The sequence below is a fragment of the Molossus molossus genome, unplaced genomic scaffold (genome assembly GCF_014108415.1).
Source record: "Molossus molossus isolate mMolMol1 unplaced genomic scaffold, mMolMol1.p scaffold_m16_p_13, whole genome shotgun sequence".
In the NCBI taxonomy this organism is placed as follows: Eukaryota; Metazoa; Chordata; class Mammalia; order Chiroptera; family Molossidae; genus Molossus; species Molossus molossus.
In genome coordinates, this window is record NW_023425348.1 from 86646950 (window position 1) to 86663631 (window position 16682).

At 39.5% G+C, this 16682-nt stretch overlaps 1 protein-coding gene across 1 annotated transcript; it reads right to left on the minus strand.

Moving 5' to 3' along the window:
• Window positions 1-6058: 6058 nt before the first annotated feature.
• On the minus strand, window positions 6059-6994 carry LOC118628896 (olfactory receptor 1440-like). Its single transcript, XM_036259890.1, has one exon. The coding sequence runs from the start codon at window positions 6992-6994 to the stop codon at window positions 6059-6061; it is 936 nt and encodes a 311-aa protein (XP_036115783.1).
• Window positions 6995-16682: the final 9688 nt, after the last annotated feature.

The following is a 16682-nucleotide window of genomic DNA, read 5'->3' on the forward strand; positions in this document are numbered from 1 at the left end:
GGCTGCTCACCAGTCACCAGGGACAGTCATTGAGAACTCAGAGGCCGGTGGTAATGGGAAAAACAGGGAACCCAGAATCAGGAAGAGGGGCTTAAAATGAGAAGTGGTGACACAAAGACAAAGATAGAGGACTTCATACTTTTGCTTAACGCTGGTCTTGTCTGTCTTTGCAAAGAGTTGTTTTTAGCTCATTGAAAATGACATAGAAGTTTGTTTATTTTCTGGACCCAGGGTAAATGAAGAAGGTGTTTTCTGAATTTCATTCTCGGTGTTAGAATAGATTTATAACCCAGTGTGGTGAAACCCAGGACATTGTTGCCTAACCACATGTGTTGCCTAACCAGATGGGGCCCTCTACACACGGTGTCTATTGTTTATTATTTTCATTGTTTCTTCTTTTTTAAAATATGTTTTTATTTATTTGTTTAGAGAGAGAGGAAGAGAGAGAGATAGAATCATCGATGTGAAAGAGAAACATCGATCAACTGCCTCCTGCACACCCCCTTACTGGGGATCGAGCCCACAACCCAGGCATGTGCCCTGACCTGGAACCAAACCGGGACCTCTCAGTCCATGGGACAACGCTCAATCCACTGAGCCACACTGGCCAGGCTTATTGTTTATTCTTTTTTTTTTTATCCTCACCCGAGGATATTTTTCCTTTCATCTTCAGATGGAGTGGGAGAGGGGGAGAGAGAGAAACATCGATGGAGAGAGACACATTGACTGGTTGACTCTCGCACGACCCCAACCAGGGCTGGTGATGAACCACAACCAAGGTACATGCCCTTGGCTGGAAATGAACACGTGCCTCTGTGGTCCGTGGGCTGACGCTCTCACTGCTGAGTCAAACCGGCCAGGGCTAAAGAGACTCTGATCCTCCAGTCCTATTTGGGGTGATGGGAAGGATAGACCCTCTTCTAGAAAACCTCATTACTGTCCTGTAGAGAGAACCCTCTTTAAGCCTTTCCTACAGAAGCCTTTGTGAGACCAGGAACACTGAGCGGCATGGAGCCTCTGGGAATCTCACATCTAGTTCACTCTTGTGCAACACTGAGTTGTCCCTTAAAATAGACCTGAAAATGATGCAGAGCTGATGTGACTTGGAAAATGCGCAACCACCCTGAACTTGCTTCATCTTGAAAGTAGCATTTTTGTCTGCAGGGCTCAACTTCAAGGAGAAGCGGCAGCTGTGGTTGAAGGCAGGAAGTTAAGTTGATAAATCTTCACTGGAGAGGACTATGCAGCTGGATCCCAGATGGTGGGAAAAGTCTTGTCTAGGAAAGATCATAAAAAGCCAGATGAATAGTGGACACATCCTAATCTATACGGATGTTGATAGTGTGGGGAGGGAAGAGAGGAAGAAAGCAGAAGACAGCTCTGGGTTGTTGAGTATCTGTTTATTTTACTGAATCATTAATTCATCTTGAAAATCTAAAATCAGTCTTGAAATTCTCTCTTTGAGATGTGGCAGATAGAAAGATGGGGGGAGCCAACAGGTTTCCTCTGTGCCCTGCTCATATTATATCTTTTATTAAGGTCTCAAGACATTACTCTTCTCAAGTTGATCACCAGCAGGTTTAGGCAATCAACTTAAGAGAAACCATACACGGTGAGGAATGGTACTGCCTCTCCTAAAGACCATTCTGAGCTCAATAATACAGGTTATATTTCTGGACTTCACCTCATTGTGATGATTTCAATCTTCCCTATGGTTCTGAAGTCAACATTTATTTAGGGCTGTGTGTTTAAGGGCAACTAGAAAGATAAATCAGGTGCTTTCAAGGTTGATGCCCCTCCAAATTCCCTGGCTGCACACTGTCTTGAACTCTATACCTCCACTGTCTTTAAACCCTATGCCACCCTGGTCACGTGATTTGGCAGCCCCATCCCAGACCTCACCAGAATAGAGAACAGCTCAATTTTAAAATCTCAAACTCCAAAATTTACCTTTATCAAAACCTTCTGTTTTTCTACTGTGCAACTCACCAGATCTATTTTTGGTGACTTGCGCCTCAGGCCCTCCCAAGTTCATAAGTCCATCGCCCTGGCTCTAAGTGATTCCTACCACCACCCCTCACCGTTTTCTTCTTCTTCCAGTATAGTTCCCAGACTTAGATTGCTGATGGGATCAGCCTAAATGTGGTCTCCAACCCCACACAGACATTTACTGCTGCATACAATTCTCCCTGAGCCTTGTGTTGATTCCCTGTCATAGTCCCCACAGCCACCCCAAGATAACCTGTCTTGACACCCTCATCTGGATACAATTTCTCCCTCTTCTGAACTCCCATAGCTTGAATTTGTTATTCCCTCGTTGCTTTCTGACTCAGAAAATAGTTATGTGTCTTCTTGTATAATTTCTCTTTGAAGTCTTTTAGGGTTTTAATTTCTTATCCATCTTTGTATCCCAGGGCCTGGCATCAAATAGATGTTCAGTGACTGTCTCCTGAATTGAATAGGACAACTCTTCTACAAAGAAACTTAAAAAAAATTATAACAGCTTCATCGGGATATCAACTGCAAAAACTCAGAAGTGGGTAGTTTTACAGAGCAGCAAATAGAAGCAAATTAAAATGTGCAAGGAGAGTATTAATTTCCTGTTGCTGCATAATGACTTAGCACAAATTTAGCAGCATAAAACAACAGACATATTACCTCGCAGCTCTGTAGTCAGAAGTCTGAACACACGTAATTGGGTTCTCTGCTCCTGTCTTCCTCCTGAACAGGGTCAGGGAGGATACTGGGGTCATTCAAGCAAATGTCCCCCCCTTTTTTTTAATCTTATGAAATAGGGAGGGAAGAGACTGTAATGTCCATTTTGCAGATGAGAAGTAATAGGTTGAAATTATTTTGAAAGACCTTGCTGCTTTGTTCAAAGAGAAATTTTCTCGTCGTCAGAATTGTCTTATCTTTATCCAGAGGTAAAGGGACTGACAAAGAAGTTGTGAACCCTCTAGATGAAGAGATGTGTTGAAGAAGAGAATTTGTATCATCTGGGCACAAAGCAGAGCTGGATGTATTCAGCCTCTCTCAGATATGCATGCCAAAATATTTGAAGTGATAATCCCAGCTGAAGTGGCAGTTATTGGGGAGAAAGGAGTATCCTACATGGACCACTGTGGGAGAGGTGTTAACATTTCCTCCCCTTGAGTGATGCTAGTACATTTGAATCTTGGTCCCTCATCTGCTGCCCATTTGCTAGGTCAGCTCAGCAGATGTGAGCTTAGGTCCTGCTTCCTCATCTATCAGATGAGGGGCTCATAGCCAAGCTGTCACAAAGACCCAATGTTTGTGGCTGTAAACTGAGAGAGTTACACATACTGAAATCAGTATCATCACTAACATGAGCCAGATCCATCAACTGCCTGCCTTGTCTGTATTAACTTCTCAGTTACAGTCTTGCGATGACTCTCCCTCTACTGGTTAATAAAAGTCTATCAGGATTTCACATTTTGGTGTCTCTTTGTAAAAAATGTATACATATATAAGAAATTGTTCCATTTTACTCGCCACTTCAGGTTAATTGGTTAATATGGTTATATTCATAGCCATGTAATACAGTTCTGACAATCCATATAGAACTCAAATCAGTACAAGTCAAGCCGTATTTCAGACACATAAAGAGAAATGACTATTTCAAGAAAATGTGTGGTCAATCTCTTCATTTCTACTTCTGACCAAAAGGAGCTGCAGCTCTCTCCTTCTCCTTGATTCTACATTTGGCTCAATCCTGTCCCAAGAACAACTACTTGTTCAATAAATGTCCAGTTGGTGAATGATCTGTCTGGACCATGCCACAGCACAACAGGTGAGGAAATGGCAAGATTCCTGGCAGTGTTGGTCAGTTCTAGCAGAACTTGAGGTCCGAGAATGTGCAAGGCTATGCAGGAGTCAAACAAGGACACAAGTTGAGTAGGTTTCTCTGTTTAAGTGTATCCTCCTCTGTTGGCTTTGTATATAATGGCTTCACTCAGTAACAGAGATGGATTCGTGTTTTCCTTGACTTTTTTATTTTCTTAGGACCTTTAAATTTCATGGCTCACTTCCTTTCCTCTTTCATTATCAAATGATTAAGGAAGACCCACAACAGACATGGTGCCTCTTTCCTCCCCCCCCCTTAAACAACTTTATTAAGGCATACTTCATATATTATAAAATTTACTCTTTGAAAGCATACAAACCAGTAACCTTTTGTATATTCAGAATTTTTCAATCATTTGCATGATCTCATAGTAGAATATTTTCATCAAAAGAAGCTCCATACCCATTAGCAGTCACTCCCATTGCTCTCCACCCCCTCATCCCTAGGCAACCACTAACCTACTTCCTGTCTCTATCCATCTGCCTGTTTGGAAGATTCCATTAGAATAGAATTGTACAGTATGTGGTCCTTTGTGACTGCCTCTTTTACTTATCTTCACCTTCTTGAAGCTGCTCTTTCACAGGCCCAGCAATTCGTCCATCCACTCCCCTGATGTGTCTCAGCTCAGGAAATTAAGAACCTTTTCCAAACCTCACTTTCAGACATCTACCTTCATTCACTGAAAATAAAACATCAGAACACTTGTGAAAAATAGGAGTCAGATACAGATATAGATATAACATTATTTCCAAATTTAGAATATAAAATAACTGAGACGTATAGTGATGGACAGCCCAGACCCTCAGCAATCGGTGCTGACTGGGAGCTTCTAGTCTTTGCTCAGAATCCTAGAAGCTACCAAATCTCATCCTCTTCTGCTAACACAGCAGGAAAATACAACTTCTTTGAATTCTTTATCTTGGGTCCCTTCTATTCTCAGTCACGGTACTGAGTTTCTTTAGCAGCCTAGAAACCCAGAAAATGTTGTATAATCGCATTAATAGATGCAGACCATTTTCCCCTAGGATAGCATCACACAAACTACACTTGTTTTTTTTTTTTAAAGATCACCAGTGCAGCCCTGGCCGGTTTGGCTCCGTGGTTAGAGCGTTGGCCTGCAGTCCTGAGAGACCCGGGTTCGGTTCCTACTAAGGGCATGTACCTCAGTTGCAGTTTGTCCCCGGCCCCGGTTGGAGTCTTGTGGGTGGCAACCACTTGATGTGTCTCTCTCACACTGATGTTTCTCTCTCTCTCTCTTCCTCTCTCATCCTCCCATCTGAACAAAAAATGGAAAAATGTCCTCAGATGGGGAAAAAAAAAGATCACCAGTGCAAAATTGTCAATCGTGTAGGTACAGAAGGGGAAATACATGGTACTGTCCAGGGGTCTGTCTCATTACTGAGTCTCTCTCATGACTAATTAAGCTCTGATTCTTTGTCATTCATGATAAACTTCCACTCAGAGATATGTGTCCTACAGTGCCAGTTTCTGATTTCCTTTTCTGATTACACAGTTAAGATGGAAAAACAAAGAGATAATTCTATAGCAACAGCAGACAAGGAACTGTCTAGGGATCCCTAATGAGTCAACTGGTTGACCAAGCCTTAAATACGACAGACATGTAAGCACAACTATTACGACAAACTTCTTTTTGTGTGAAGTTGACAAATCTTTGATCTGGTGTGGTTACTTTTGCTTTAAACAAACCCACAAATGAAGATATTAATTCATAATTTCCAGCAATAAAAAATAGGTTACATGGGAGAATAACCTAATTATTGTCAATTCTTTTTTTAAAAAGGTCTTTCTGTACTAATGCTAATCTTCATCCTACCTAAGATGCTATGGCTGGTCTCCTGACAGCCTTGACCAGTACTGACATCTCTGGTCCTTAAGGTAGTATATGTAGGGATGAAATATTGAGGGTGTAGGGGTGCACCACCATTACTAACTACAAAAATGCTTGTAGATTTCTTGGCCTATTGATGTATTAGGTCATAACTGATCATGGGTGACATATTGAGCTTCCAGATACTTCTCAGGCATTTTCCTGTCCCTGTGCCAGTTGTGAGGTTCTATTAGAAGACTGTAGAAACTGTAATTTAGCCCACAATTAGAAAAATTATAGGGCAATGTTTTAGTTGACATTTTTCTTACACTGTACACCTGAAATAAATTCCATAATTAGTAACACTAGGAGAAGATTCTCTTCTTCCATCTGTTTAGGGCACCTTTGATTTCCTTGTTCCTCAGGCTGTAGATCAATGGATTTAGCATGGGGGTTACAATAGTGTATAAGATTGATGCCAACTTGCTTTGGCTCAGGGAATCACCAGAATTAGGATACAGATAAACAAAGGCACCTGAGCCGAAGAAGAGGATCACTGCAGTCAGGTGAGAAGCACAGGTGTTGAAGGCCTTGGACCTGCCTTCAACTGAAGTGATCTTCAGAATGGTGGCAACGATATAACCATAGGATATCACAATAACCAGGGTAGATGCGAACCCAAAGATCACTGTGAACACAGACAAGATGACTTGAAAATAAAAGGTGTCAGAGCAGGATAGGATTAGCAGCTGGGGCAGGTCACAAAAGAAATGGTTAATGATGTTTGGCCCACAGAAATGCAGCTGAAGTAAGGCACACAGCTGGATGAATGAGCCAAAGAATCCAATTATACACGATCCCGCCACCATCTGCACACAGAGGGTCGGGGACATGACAGCTGTGTACAGCAGAGGGTTACAAATGGCAGCGTATCTGTCATAAGCCATGGCTACCAGGAGACAGCATTCAGTCAGACCCAGGCCAGAGAAGAAGAAGTATTGCATGGCACACGCCATAAAGGAGATGAAGTTATGCTTCGTGAAGAAGTCGGAGAGCATCCTGGGAGCAGTAGTAGAAACATAGCAGATGTCCAGCAAGGACAGGTTACTAAGGAAAAAGTACATGGGTGTGTGCAGTTGGGAGTCTATCCTGATAAGCGTGAGGAGGCCCACATTCCAGGACACTGTCATCAGGTAGAGCCCTAGGAATACTGAAAAGAGCACAAGGGTGAGCTTTGGAAATTCAGAGAATCCCAAGAGAATAAACTTCGTAATCACTGTGCTGTTTCTTCTCCCCGTCATTGCCTTGGTGATCCTAGGATCTGTACGGAGAGAAGAGAAGAAATGTCTAAGCAGTCGCCATCTCAAATTCTGTTGAAATAAACTACCTTCTACCCACACTGAACACAGAATCAAGAGAAATATTGAGCCGTTTTGGATGAAATAACCCCACTTAACTTTGCCTCTAAATAGCTATTATGGTTTGTGTGTCAATTTTCCCACATATGTAAGAGGATAATTACACTTTTCATTGTTAACCATCAGGCTCTTAAAATACAACAGAAGGTACATTTACATTTAAAAAACCCTTCTTAAAAGATGCTTTGGAAATTTCAGGAGATTGTTAATGGAGTTATAACACCTGTGTGTAGCTGGGTGACTAAGAGCAGGTTTGGGGTTGTGCTCTGCTGTCCATGAGCGTTTTGACTCTAAACAGGTTGTCTTTATCTTTCTGCCTGTTACTTTATCTGCAAAACAGGGATACAAATACTAGAACCTATCTCAAGGGGCTTCTTTGAGATTACATTAGTTCCATTATGTACAGTGCCTGCCATGCATGTAGTAAGTATTATATGAAGTGGTGTCAGTAGGAAATACCTTTCTAATATAGTTTTTATAGTGTGTGTGTGTGTGTGTGTGTGTGTGTGTGTGTGTGTGTGTTTTATCCTCACCTGAGGACATGTTTGCATTTATTGTCAGATAGAGTAGGAGGGAGAGAGGGGGAAGAGAGAGAGAGAAACATCAATGTGAGAGAGACACATTGACTGGTCACCAGCCACATGACCCCAACCAGGGCTGGGGACAATTTGCAACCAAGGTATATGCCCTTAGCGGGAACTGAACCCAGGACTCTTTGGTCTGTGGGCCGACGTTCTAACCACAGAGCCAAACTGGCCAGGGCAGTTTTTATAGCTTTGAAGCACTCCTTTGGTTTGTGAAAATTTTTTAAAGTTTAAATGTTAAAGGGTTGGTTATAGAGATAACATGCTCAGACTACAGTGCGATTACGTTATAAATCAGTAACAAATTGGTAGTTAAGAAACATCATAATTGGAAAACAATTATATATTTCTAAACCATTCATAGTAAATAATAAATTATAATAGAAATGATAAAATATTTATAATAAATCTAATAAGACATACTATTTATCAGATCTTGTGAATTTTTAATTGAAATATAATTGACATATAAACATTGTATAAGTTTAAAATGTACAATGTGTTGATTTGATATATTTATATATTGCAATATGGTTATCATCATAGGTTTAACTAACACCTCCATCATGTCACATAATTATCATTTCTTGTTTTTGGTGAGAACACTTAACAAATCTTGTAGATCTAACTAAAAATTTATGTAGAGAGATACAGTTGCCTTAAATTCATATAAAAGATTAAAGAAAACAAATGATTGGATCATAATTCTTAGACAGGAGAGAACAAAATGTTTTTATAATTTCAAAATAATGTAAGAAAGTCAAAGTTGATTCTTAATAGATCTGATAACACGAAGCCAAAACAAACAATGGAAAAGGGAAGATGGTGCTAGATCCTAGAGATATTATAAAGGTAATAAGAGGATACTCAATAATTTTATGTCTATAAATTTTAAAACTTAAATAAAATGTAAAAACTTCTAAGAAAATGTAGAAATCATGGATACACAGTTAGAATTAAAGGAGGCATTAACTGAAATAAAGAATAATTTACACAGCTTCAATAAAAGAGTATGTAAATCCAAGGAGCAAACCATCGATTTGGAATATAAGGAAGCAAAAAATCCCCAATCAGAACAGAAAAAAGAAAAAAGAATCCAAAAAAATGAGGATAGTGTAAGGAGCCTCTGGGACAACTTCAAGCGTGCCAACATTCGCAGCTTGGGGGTGCCCGAAGGAGAAGAGAGAGAACAAGAAATCGAAAACCTGTTTGAAACAATAATGGCAGAAAACTTTCCTAACTTGGTGAAGGAAACAGACACACAAGTCCAGGAAGCACAGAGAGTCCCAAACAAGATGAACCCCAAGAGGCCCACACCAAGACACATCATCATCAAAATGCAAAAGGTTCAAGACAAAGAGAGAATCTTAAAAGCAGCAAGAGAAAGGCAGCTAGTTACCTACAAGGGAGTACCCATTAGGCTGTCAGCCGATTTCTCAAAAGAAACTTTGCAGGCCAGAAGGGAGTGGCAAGAAATATTCAAAGTGATGAAAACCAAGAACCTACAACCAAAACTACTCTATCCTGCAAAGCTGTCATTTAGAATTGATGGACATATAAAAACTTTCCCAGACAAGAAAAAGTTAAAGGAGTTCATCACTACCAAACCGTTATTATATGAAATGATGAAGGGTCTTTTTGAAGAAAAAGATAAAATGTATGAACAAACAAAATGGCAATGAATACATATCTATCAACAATGGAATCTACTAACAAAATGAACAGGAAGAACAGAAACATTCTCATAGATACAGAGAACATTTTGTTGGTTGCCAGTTGGGAGGGGGGTTGGGGGAATGGGTGAAAAAGGTGAAGGGATTAAGAAGCACAAATTCATTGCTAGACTGACAAACCTCAAAGGGAAAGGGGTTGGGGGGGTGGGAAGAAATAAACCAAAGAACTTATATGCATAACCAATGGACACAGACAATAGTGTGGGAAAAGGTGGGAGGGGGGCGGGAGTGGGGAGGAGAGGGTCAATGGGGGGAAAATGTGGAACATCTGTAATACATTTTACATCCAACAATAAAGATTTGGAAAAAAAATAAAAATAAAATAAATAAAAAAATAAAAAAAAACCTCTAAGAAAATGTAACTTGCCAAAACTGACTCAAGTAAGAATTAAAAATCTGAATATTCTTTAAACGCTAAAAAAATTGAACCAATAGTAAAAAAAAAAAATCTCCCCATGAAGAAAACTCTAGGCCCAAATGGTTTTATCAGCAAGTGTCCCAAGAATTTAAAAAAAAACAGTGATTCTGCCCAGCTGGTGTGGCTCAGTGGTTGAGTGTCAACCCATGCACCAAGAGGTCACTGGTTCAGCTCCCGGTCAGGGCAACTGCCCAGGTTGTGGGCCCAATCCTCAGAGGAGGGCATGCAGGAGGCAGCCAATCGATATTCTGTCCCATCACTGTTTCTATCTCTCCCTCTCCTTTCCTCTCTCTCTAAAATCAATAAGGAAAAAAATATTTTAAAAAACAATCATCCTAATCATACACAGAATTTTTAGAGAATGGAAATTTGGAATGATTTTCAACTATATTTTGCGACTATAACTCAATATCAAAACCTGACCAAAAGGAGATAATAAACAAATATTATAGTCATACCCACTTTTGAACTGAATAGATTAGAAACATCTTAAACAAAATTTTGGCAAACTGAACCCAACAGTATATAAAAATAATGCAACATTATGAACATGTTGAGTTTATTCCAGAAAAGCTGGTTTAATACTAGAAAATCAGTTAATGTAATTCATCATATTAAGAGATTTAAAAAGGAAACAATATAACCACCTAAATACATAAAACTATAAAATTCATTTACTATTTTTTTAAATAGCAAATAAACTAAAAAGATATTCGTATAAAGAATATCTTACAGCCAACCCCAGTTAATTACATCTTCAATGGTAAAATATTAAAAGCATTATCCTAAGGGTCAAAATAAGGAAAACATTTTCTTATCTTTAAATTAGCTTTAATTGTGTCACACACACAAAAAAAAATTACACACACACAAAAAAAACTCTCCATCACATACTTTATTAATCTTTTCCTTAAAGATTCTAGTTAGCCCTGGCCAGTGTGGCTCAGAGGGTAGAGCATAGGCCTGCACACTGAAGGGTTGAGGGTTCGATCCCCAGTCAAGGGCACGTACCTGGGTTGCAGTACTTGGGTTCCAGGTTTGATCCCCAGCCCCAGTTGGGACACGTGTGGAAGGCAACCGACTGATGTGCTTCTCTTATTTGAATGTTTCTCTCTCTCTTCCTCCCTCCCTCTCTCCCTTGTACTTTCTCTAAAAAAATCAATGGAAAAAATATCCTCGCGTGAGGATTAACCAAAAAGAAAAAGTTTCAATTACCTCTGATGGACAGAAAAAGGAAAGCAAATTAATTACTGAGAAGCAGAGCATATTTGTCTCTGTTTACCAACTTTATGATTTTTAGCAAATGTCTTCATCTGTTGGAAAAGAATGATCAACACTTCATAAGATTTCTGTGAAGACCTATTTAAGTATGGTATGTCAAGTATGTGATAGAGTGCTGGTCACATAATAAACTATCAAAAATAAGAATTGTTATAGTAATAATAAATAAACCCTGGCTGGTTTGACTCAGAAGTTGGAGTGTTGGCCCACGGAGCAAAGAGTCACAGGTTCGATTCCGGTCAAGGGCACATACCTTGGTTTCGGTTCAGTTCCCAGCTCTGGTTGGGGTCGTGCAGGAGGCAACCAGTAGATGTGTCTCTCTCACATCCATGTCTCTCTCTCTCTCTCTCTCTCTCCCCCCCCTCCTCCCCTTCACTCCATCTGAAGATAAATGGAAAAATATCCTCAGGTGAGGATTTAAAAAATAAAATAATAATAATTATTATTATATCATAAAGATATTTTTCGCACTAAAAATATTTTACAGGGGAATAATGGGTTATTTGGTGGTAAAACTTTGGGACTCCTTGGCCCAATTGGTGAGCTATCAACAAATCTTCATGCCCTCCAATCCTCACTCCACCTACTTGCTAATGCCTGAAATTTCATGTTAGATAGTTTTCTGTCTAGTTCAAATACCTTAGTTTCTGTTAAAATTAAAATAATCCCATTGGGATAGGGGAGAGAGAGCATTGTTATTGTGAGAAAATAAAAAGTTAAAATAGTCATCCAACCTGGATGCATGAGGTCTCGGGGTCGAGGGCATAGAAGAACGGGTGCAAGACAGAAAGATAAGCCAAAGTGAAGAAGGAAGGCTGTTCCTGCTTTACCCACCTAGGTATTCTTGTAGATATTCCAACAGGTGTGTCTTGTAGGAATCTGGGCTGTGCTGCCTCCACAGCTGCCTTCTGCTGGACCTGAATGTTGACCGCACTCTAGCTGTCCAGATGTGCAGAGTTCCTCGGGAATTAGAGGATACAGATCATATGAGCATTCAGGATGAAGATCTTTACTTCCCCAAGACTCTGTGCTTTTGGCCATGGCTCCCACTAGCCATTGCTGGAAGAGAGGTACTTCCGACTCAAGATTCTCTTAAATGTCTCCTTAAAGTCTGGTGTAGAGAAAGAAGAGACAATTAACAGAAGGCACCATTTTAAATTAATTACTCTCTAGAGTGATAAATGGAGAAAACAAGAGAAATGCTCCCAGTTGATTCCATTTCTCCACACTTGTATGTGCCCTTGTGACCTAATTGAATCATACTCTAATTTTCTCTTCTAGACTTTCAGAATTATGACATTTAGGAGGGACTCTCAACACAGAGTGATCGTGTCATTCACTATCCAAACTAGACAACGTTGGTCAGAAGAAGGAGAGTTATTGATAACCATGTCAGGACTACAAGCAGAATTGTCCCAAGCAAACTAGGTTGTGTGGTCACCTAAGATTTGAGGTCTTTATCAGTACAGTCATTCATTGTGGTTTTGATGAGTATGTGCTCAGGCTCTGGAGAGACCTACTTGGGTTGAATTCTGACTTCATTACTTGTGAACTCTGGGACCTTGACCCTTTTACTTAATCTCACTGTGCCTCGGTTACTTAGTCAAATGGAGGTGATAATAAAAGCATTGTGGTGAACTTAAATGAAATAATACCTGTCCAGTGCTCGGAAACAATAAATGTTAGCAATTTATTATTACTAATATTATCATTATTGTCATTTCTCTATTTTTCTGTTCATATTTTTACAAGACTAGGGTCATATTAGTATCTTCTCTAGTTGATACTGATTCTTCGAGGGGTTCCCTGCAGTCTCTTAATAATGTCTGTATGGTTCTTCTTGGCTTAGAAACATGTGGATTAAACAACAAATTATCTGTTTTCCACACACCCAATGTGCAATGGTGGAACATGGACAGGATAAGGGCAAGAAACACACCTCTTTAGAAAGTGAGTGTCCCAAACACATTTTATGAGGCTAACATAACCTTGATACCAAAGACAGAAAGAGCATAACAAGAAAGAATACTATAGACCAACATCACTCATGAATATAGATGTAAAAATTCTCAACAAAATATAAGCAAACCAAATTCAACAATACATTAAAAGTATTCATAGTTGCACTATTTACAATAACTACGATCTGAAAACAGCCCAACGGTCCATCAGTAAATGAGTGGATAAAAAAGCAGTGGTAGTCTGGCCGGTGTGGCTCAGTGGTTGAGCATCAACCCATGTACCAAGAGGTTACACTTTGATCCCCAGTCAGGGCACGCCCAGGTTGTAGCCTCGATCCCCAGTGGGGGACATACAGAAGGTGGCCAATTGATGTTTTCTCTCATCAATGTTTCTATATCTCTCTCCCTCTTACTTCCTCTCTCTCTAAAATCAATAAAGAAAAAAAATTTTTTTAAAGAAGCAATGGTACATAGACACAATGGAATATTATGCAGCTCTAAGAATGAAAGATCTAAATTCAGATGACATGGAGAGCCTGGAGAGTATTATACTACGTGAAATAAGCCAATCAGAGAAAGACACATATCACATGATCTCACTTATTTGTGGAATATAATGAACAAAATAAACTGATGAACAACATAGATCCAGAGACATAGAAATAGGAAACAGACTGACAAACCTCAGAGGGAAGAGGGGTGGAAGAAATAAACTAAAGAACTTATATGCATATATGTATAAGCAATGGACACAGACGATAATAAGGTGAAGGCAGGGGTGGGGAGGAAGGAAAGCAGAAAGGAGGGTGTCAAAGCCGGGAAAAGGAGGGACATCTGTAATTAAAAATTTGATTAAGTAGTTTTAAAAATGTGTCATGCACCATGATCAATAGGAATGCAAAAAGAGTTCAACATACACGAATCAATAAATGTGACAACTCACTGATAAATTAACGATAAAAATCATATGATTATCTCAATAGAGTAGAAAAAGTATTTGACAAAGCACAACATTTCTTCATATTAAAAGCTCCCAATAACTTATTACAAACCCACTGCTGACATTATATTCAGTGGGGAAAGACTGAGAGTTTTCATCTAAAATCGAAACAAGACAAGGATGCCCCCTCCCAGCACTGATGTTCAACTCATGTACTGAAGCCCTAGCTAGAGCAATCAGGCAAGATGAGAAATAAGAGGTACCCAATTTGGGAAAAAAATAAGTAAAAGTGTCACTATTTGCATGTGATATGATTTTATCCATATAGAATATCCTAAAAACTTCACCAAAGCTGTTAGAATTAAAAAGTAAATTCAGCTCAGCTGGTATGGCTCAGTGGACTGAGAGGTTTGGGTTCGATTCCTGGTTGGGGCACATGGCCAGGTTGCAGGCTTGATCCCCAGTAAGGGGGCGTGCAGGAGGCAGCCGATCGATGTTTCTCTCTCACATCAATGTTTCTATCTCTCTCTCCCTTCCTCTCTCTCTAAAAAAAAAATCAATAAAGACATTTTAAATATTTTAAAATAAAAAGTAAATTCAGTAAAGTTGCAGAATATAAAATCAACATAGAGAAATCAGTTCTGTTTCTATATACTGCCAATAAAACATCTGAAAAAGAAAACTATCCCATTCACAATGTCTTAATGGTCTTCAGGGGCGAGTCTGAATAACTGCATTTTATTCTCCCCAGTTTTTTCTTTAGAAGAATGGTTTAATGGCATTTACTATTACTAGCTCCAGCTAATGGTTCTCAACAGCAGCCCGTGGAGACAGTTCCTGGAACACAGACGTTCTCAGCAACCTCACCAACCATAGCAGCTCCCAGAATGTTAATTTCCAATTACCATCAGCAGCTCCTACTTGTCACCTCCCTGGGCTCATCTGAGCGCATCAAGAGGTGGTACATCTGTGAAATATTATGGAAATATTCCCCACTAACATATAACAGAGTTCTGTCTCCTACGGAATCTCTCATGGCCCCTTACAACAGGAATCCCATACATTTCCACACATTTGAAAAAGGAACGCTTCAAAGAACACACCTATACTTGGATGGGATCATGGAGCAAACATCCATTATTTACATTACACTATCCCTGGCGTGTGTTAAACCCGCAAGCTCTCTCCTAGAGGTTCAACAATCCCCTTCTCTCAATCCTGTCCATGTGTAAGCTCATGGAAAATTTAGAAAAAGCTTCAACTACCTGTGTACTTACAACCCTTAATTGAACAGAATAATTCACGTGACTCATTAAAGTTGAAACCCTCAAAACATTCATTAAAAACCCAATGAATCTTTTGAGGAAACATCATACTGTTTTCCATAGTGGCTGCAACAGTCTGCACTCCTGCCAGCAGTGTACTAGAGTCCCCTTTCTCCACACCTTGCCAAGCACTTGTTTGATGAATTGTTAATGGCAGCCATAATTGATCTGCCATTTGACCCAATGATTCCACTTCTAGGAATATATCCTAAGAAGCCTGAAACACCAATCAGAAAGAATATATGTACCCCTATGTTTATAGCAGCACTATTTACAATAGCTAAGATCTGGAAACAGCCCAAGTGTCCATCAGTAGATGAGTGGATAAAAAAGCTGTGGTACATATATACAATGGAATACTATGCAATTGTAAGAAAGAAAGATCTCTTATCCTTTGAGATGACATGGAAAGACCTTGAGAGTATTATTCTGAGTGAAATAAGCCGATCAGAGAAAGACAAATACCACATGATCTCACTTATTTGTAGAATATAATGAACAAGGTGGGTTGATGAACAAAATAGACACAGAGACATAGAAAGGAGTATGGTTCAGACAGACAAACTCAGAGTATGGGAATGGGGGCGATGGATGAGATGAACCAAAGAACTTATATGCATGTATGCATAACCAATGGATATAGACAACAATGCTGGGGGCTGGGGAGGGGTGGGGATGGGGAGGAGGGTGTCAAGGGGATGTAAAGAAGAAATATCTGTAACAAAATTAAATTTTTAAAAAAAAAACTCATTAAAAAAACTAAAAAAGCAATGGATCTCCAAGTATTATGTGTAAATATAATAATGTCTACTTTATATCACTTTGTTCAAGTCTGGGCAATCTGTCAAGTCAACAAAGTTGTTAGCACATCTTGTTCCTCTTTTTAACCAGACCACTAGGACCACAAGCTTTATTTCCTCCTTCAGAGAGCGATAACTGGCCAGAGGTGAGAACCCTGCCTATCCACTATCTATTGCCTCTCATGGCCATTGAGGTTTCCTGAAAAATATCAGCATTAAAATAACTCTAACCATTCTACTCCATCCATTATATCACCCCATTCAGCCATAAATTTCTAGGATATTAAACACAGACTACAGGAAAGGATACACAGCAGTTTTGCATATTTGTTCTTAGTCACTCCAATATTGAATATTCAGAAACTGTTATTACCGTGAGTTCTCACACAAAACTCTTCACATCAAACTTGAACAAATGATTAAAATGTCAGAAATAACTTGGTAGTGTAATCCCACTGGCTATGAAACCAAGGGTAAATTTTCCAGATTTAGTGGGGGAAAGAGAAGCTTGAGCCCCACAATATCAGAA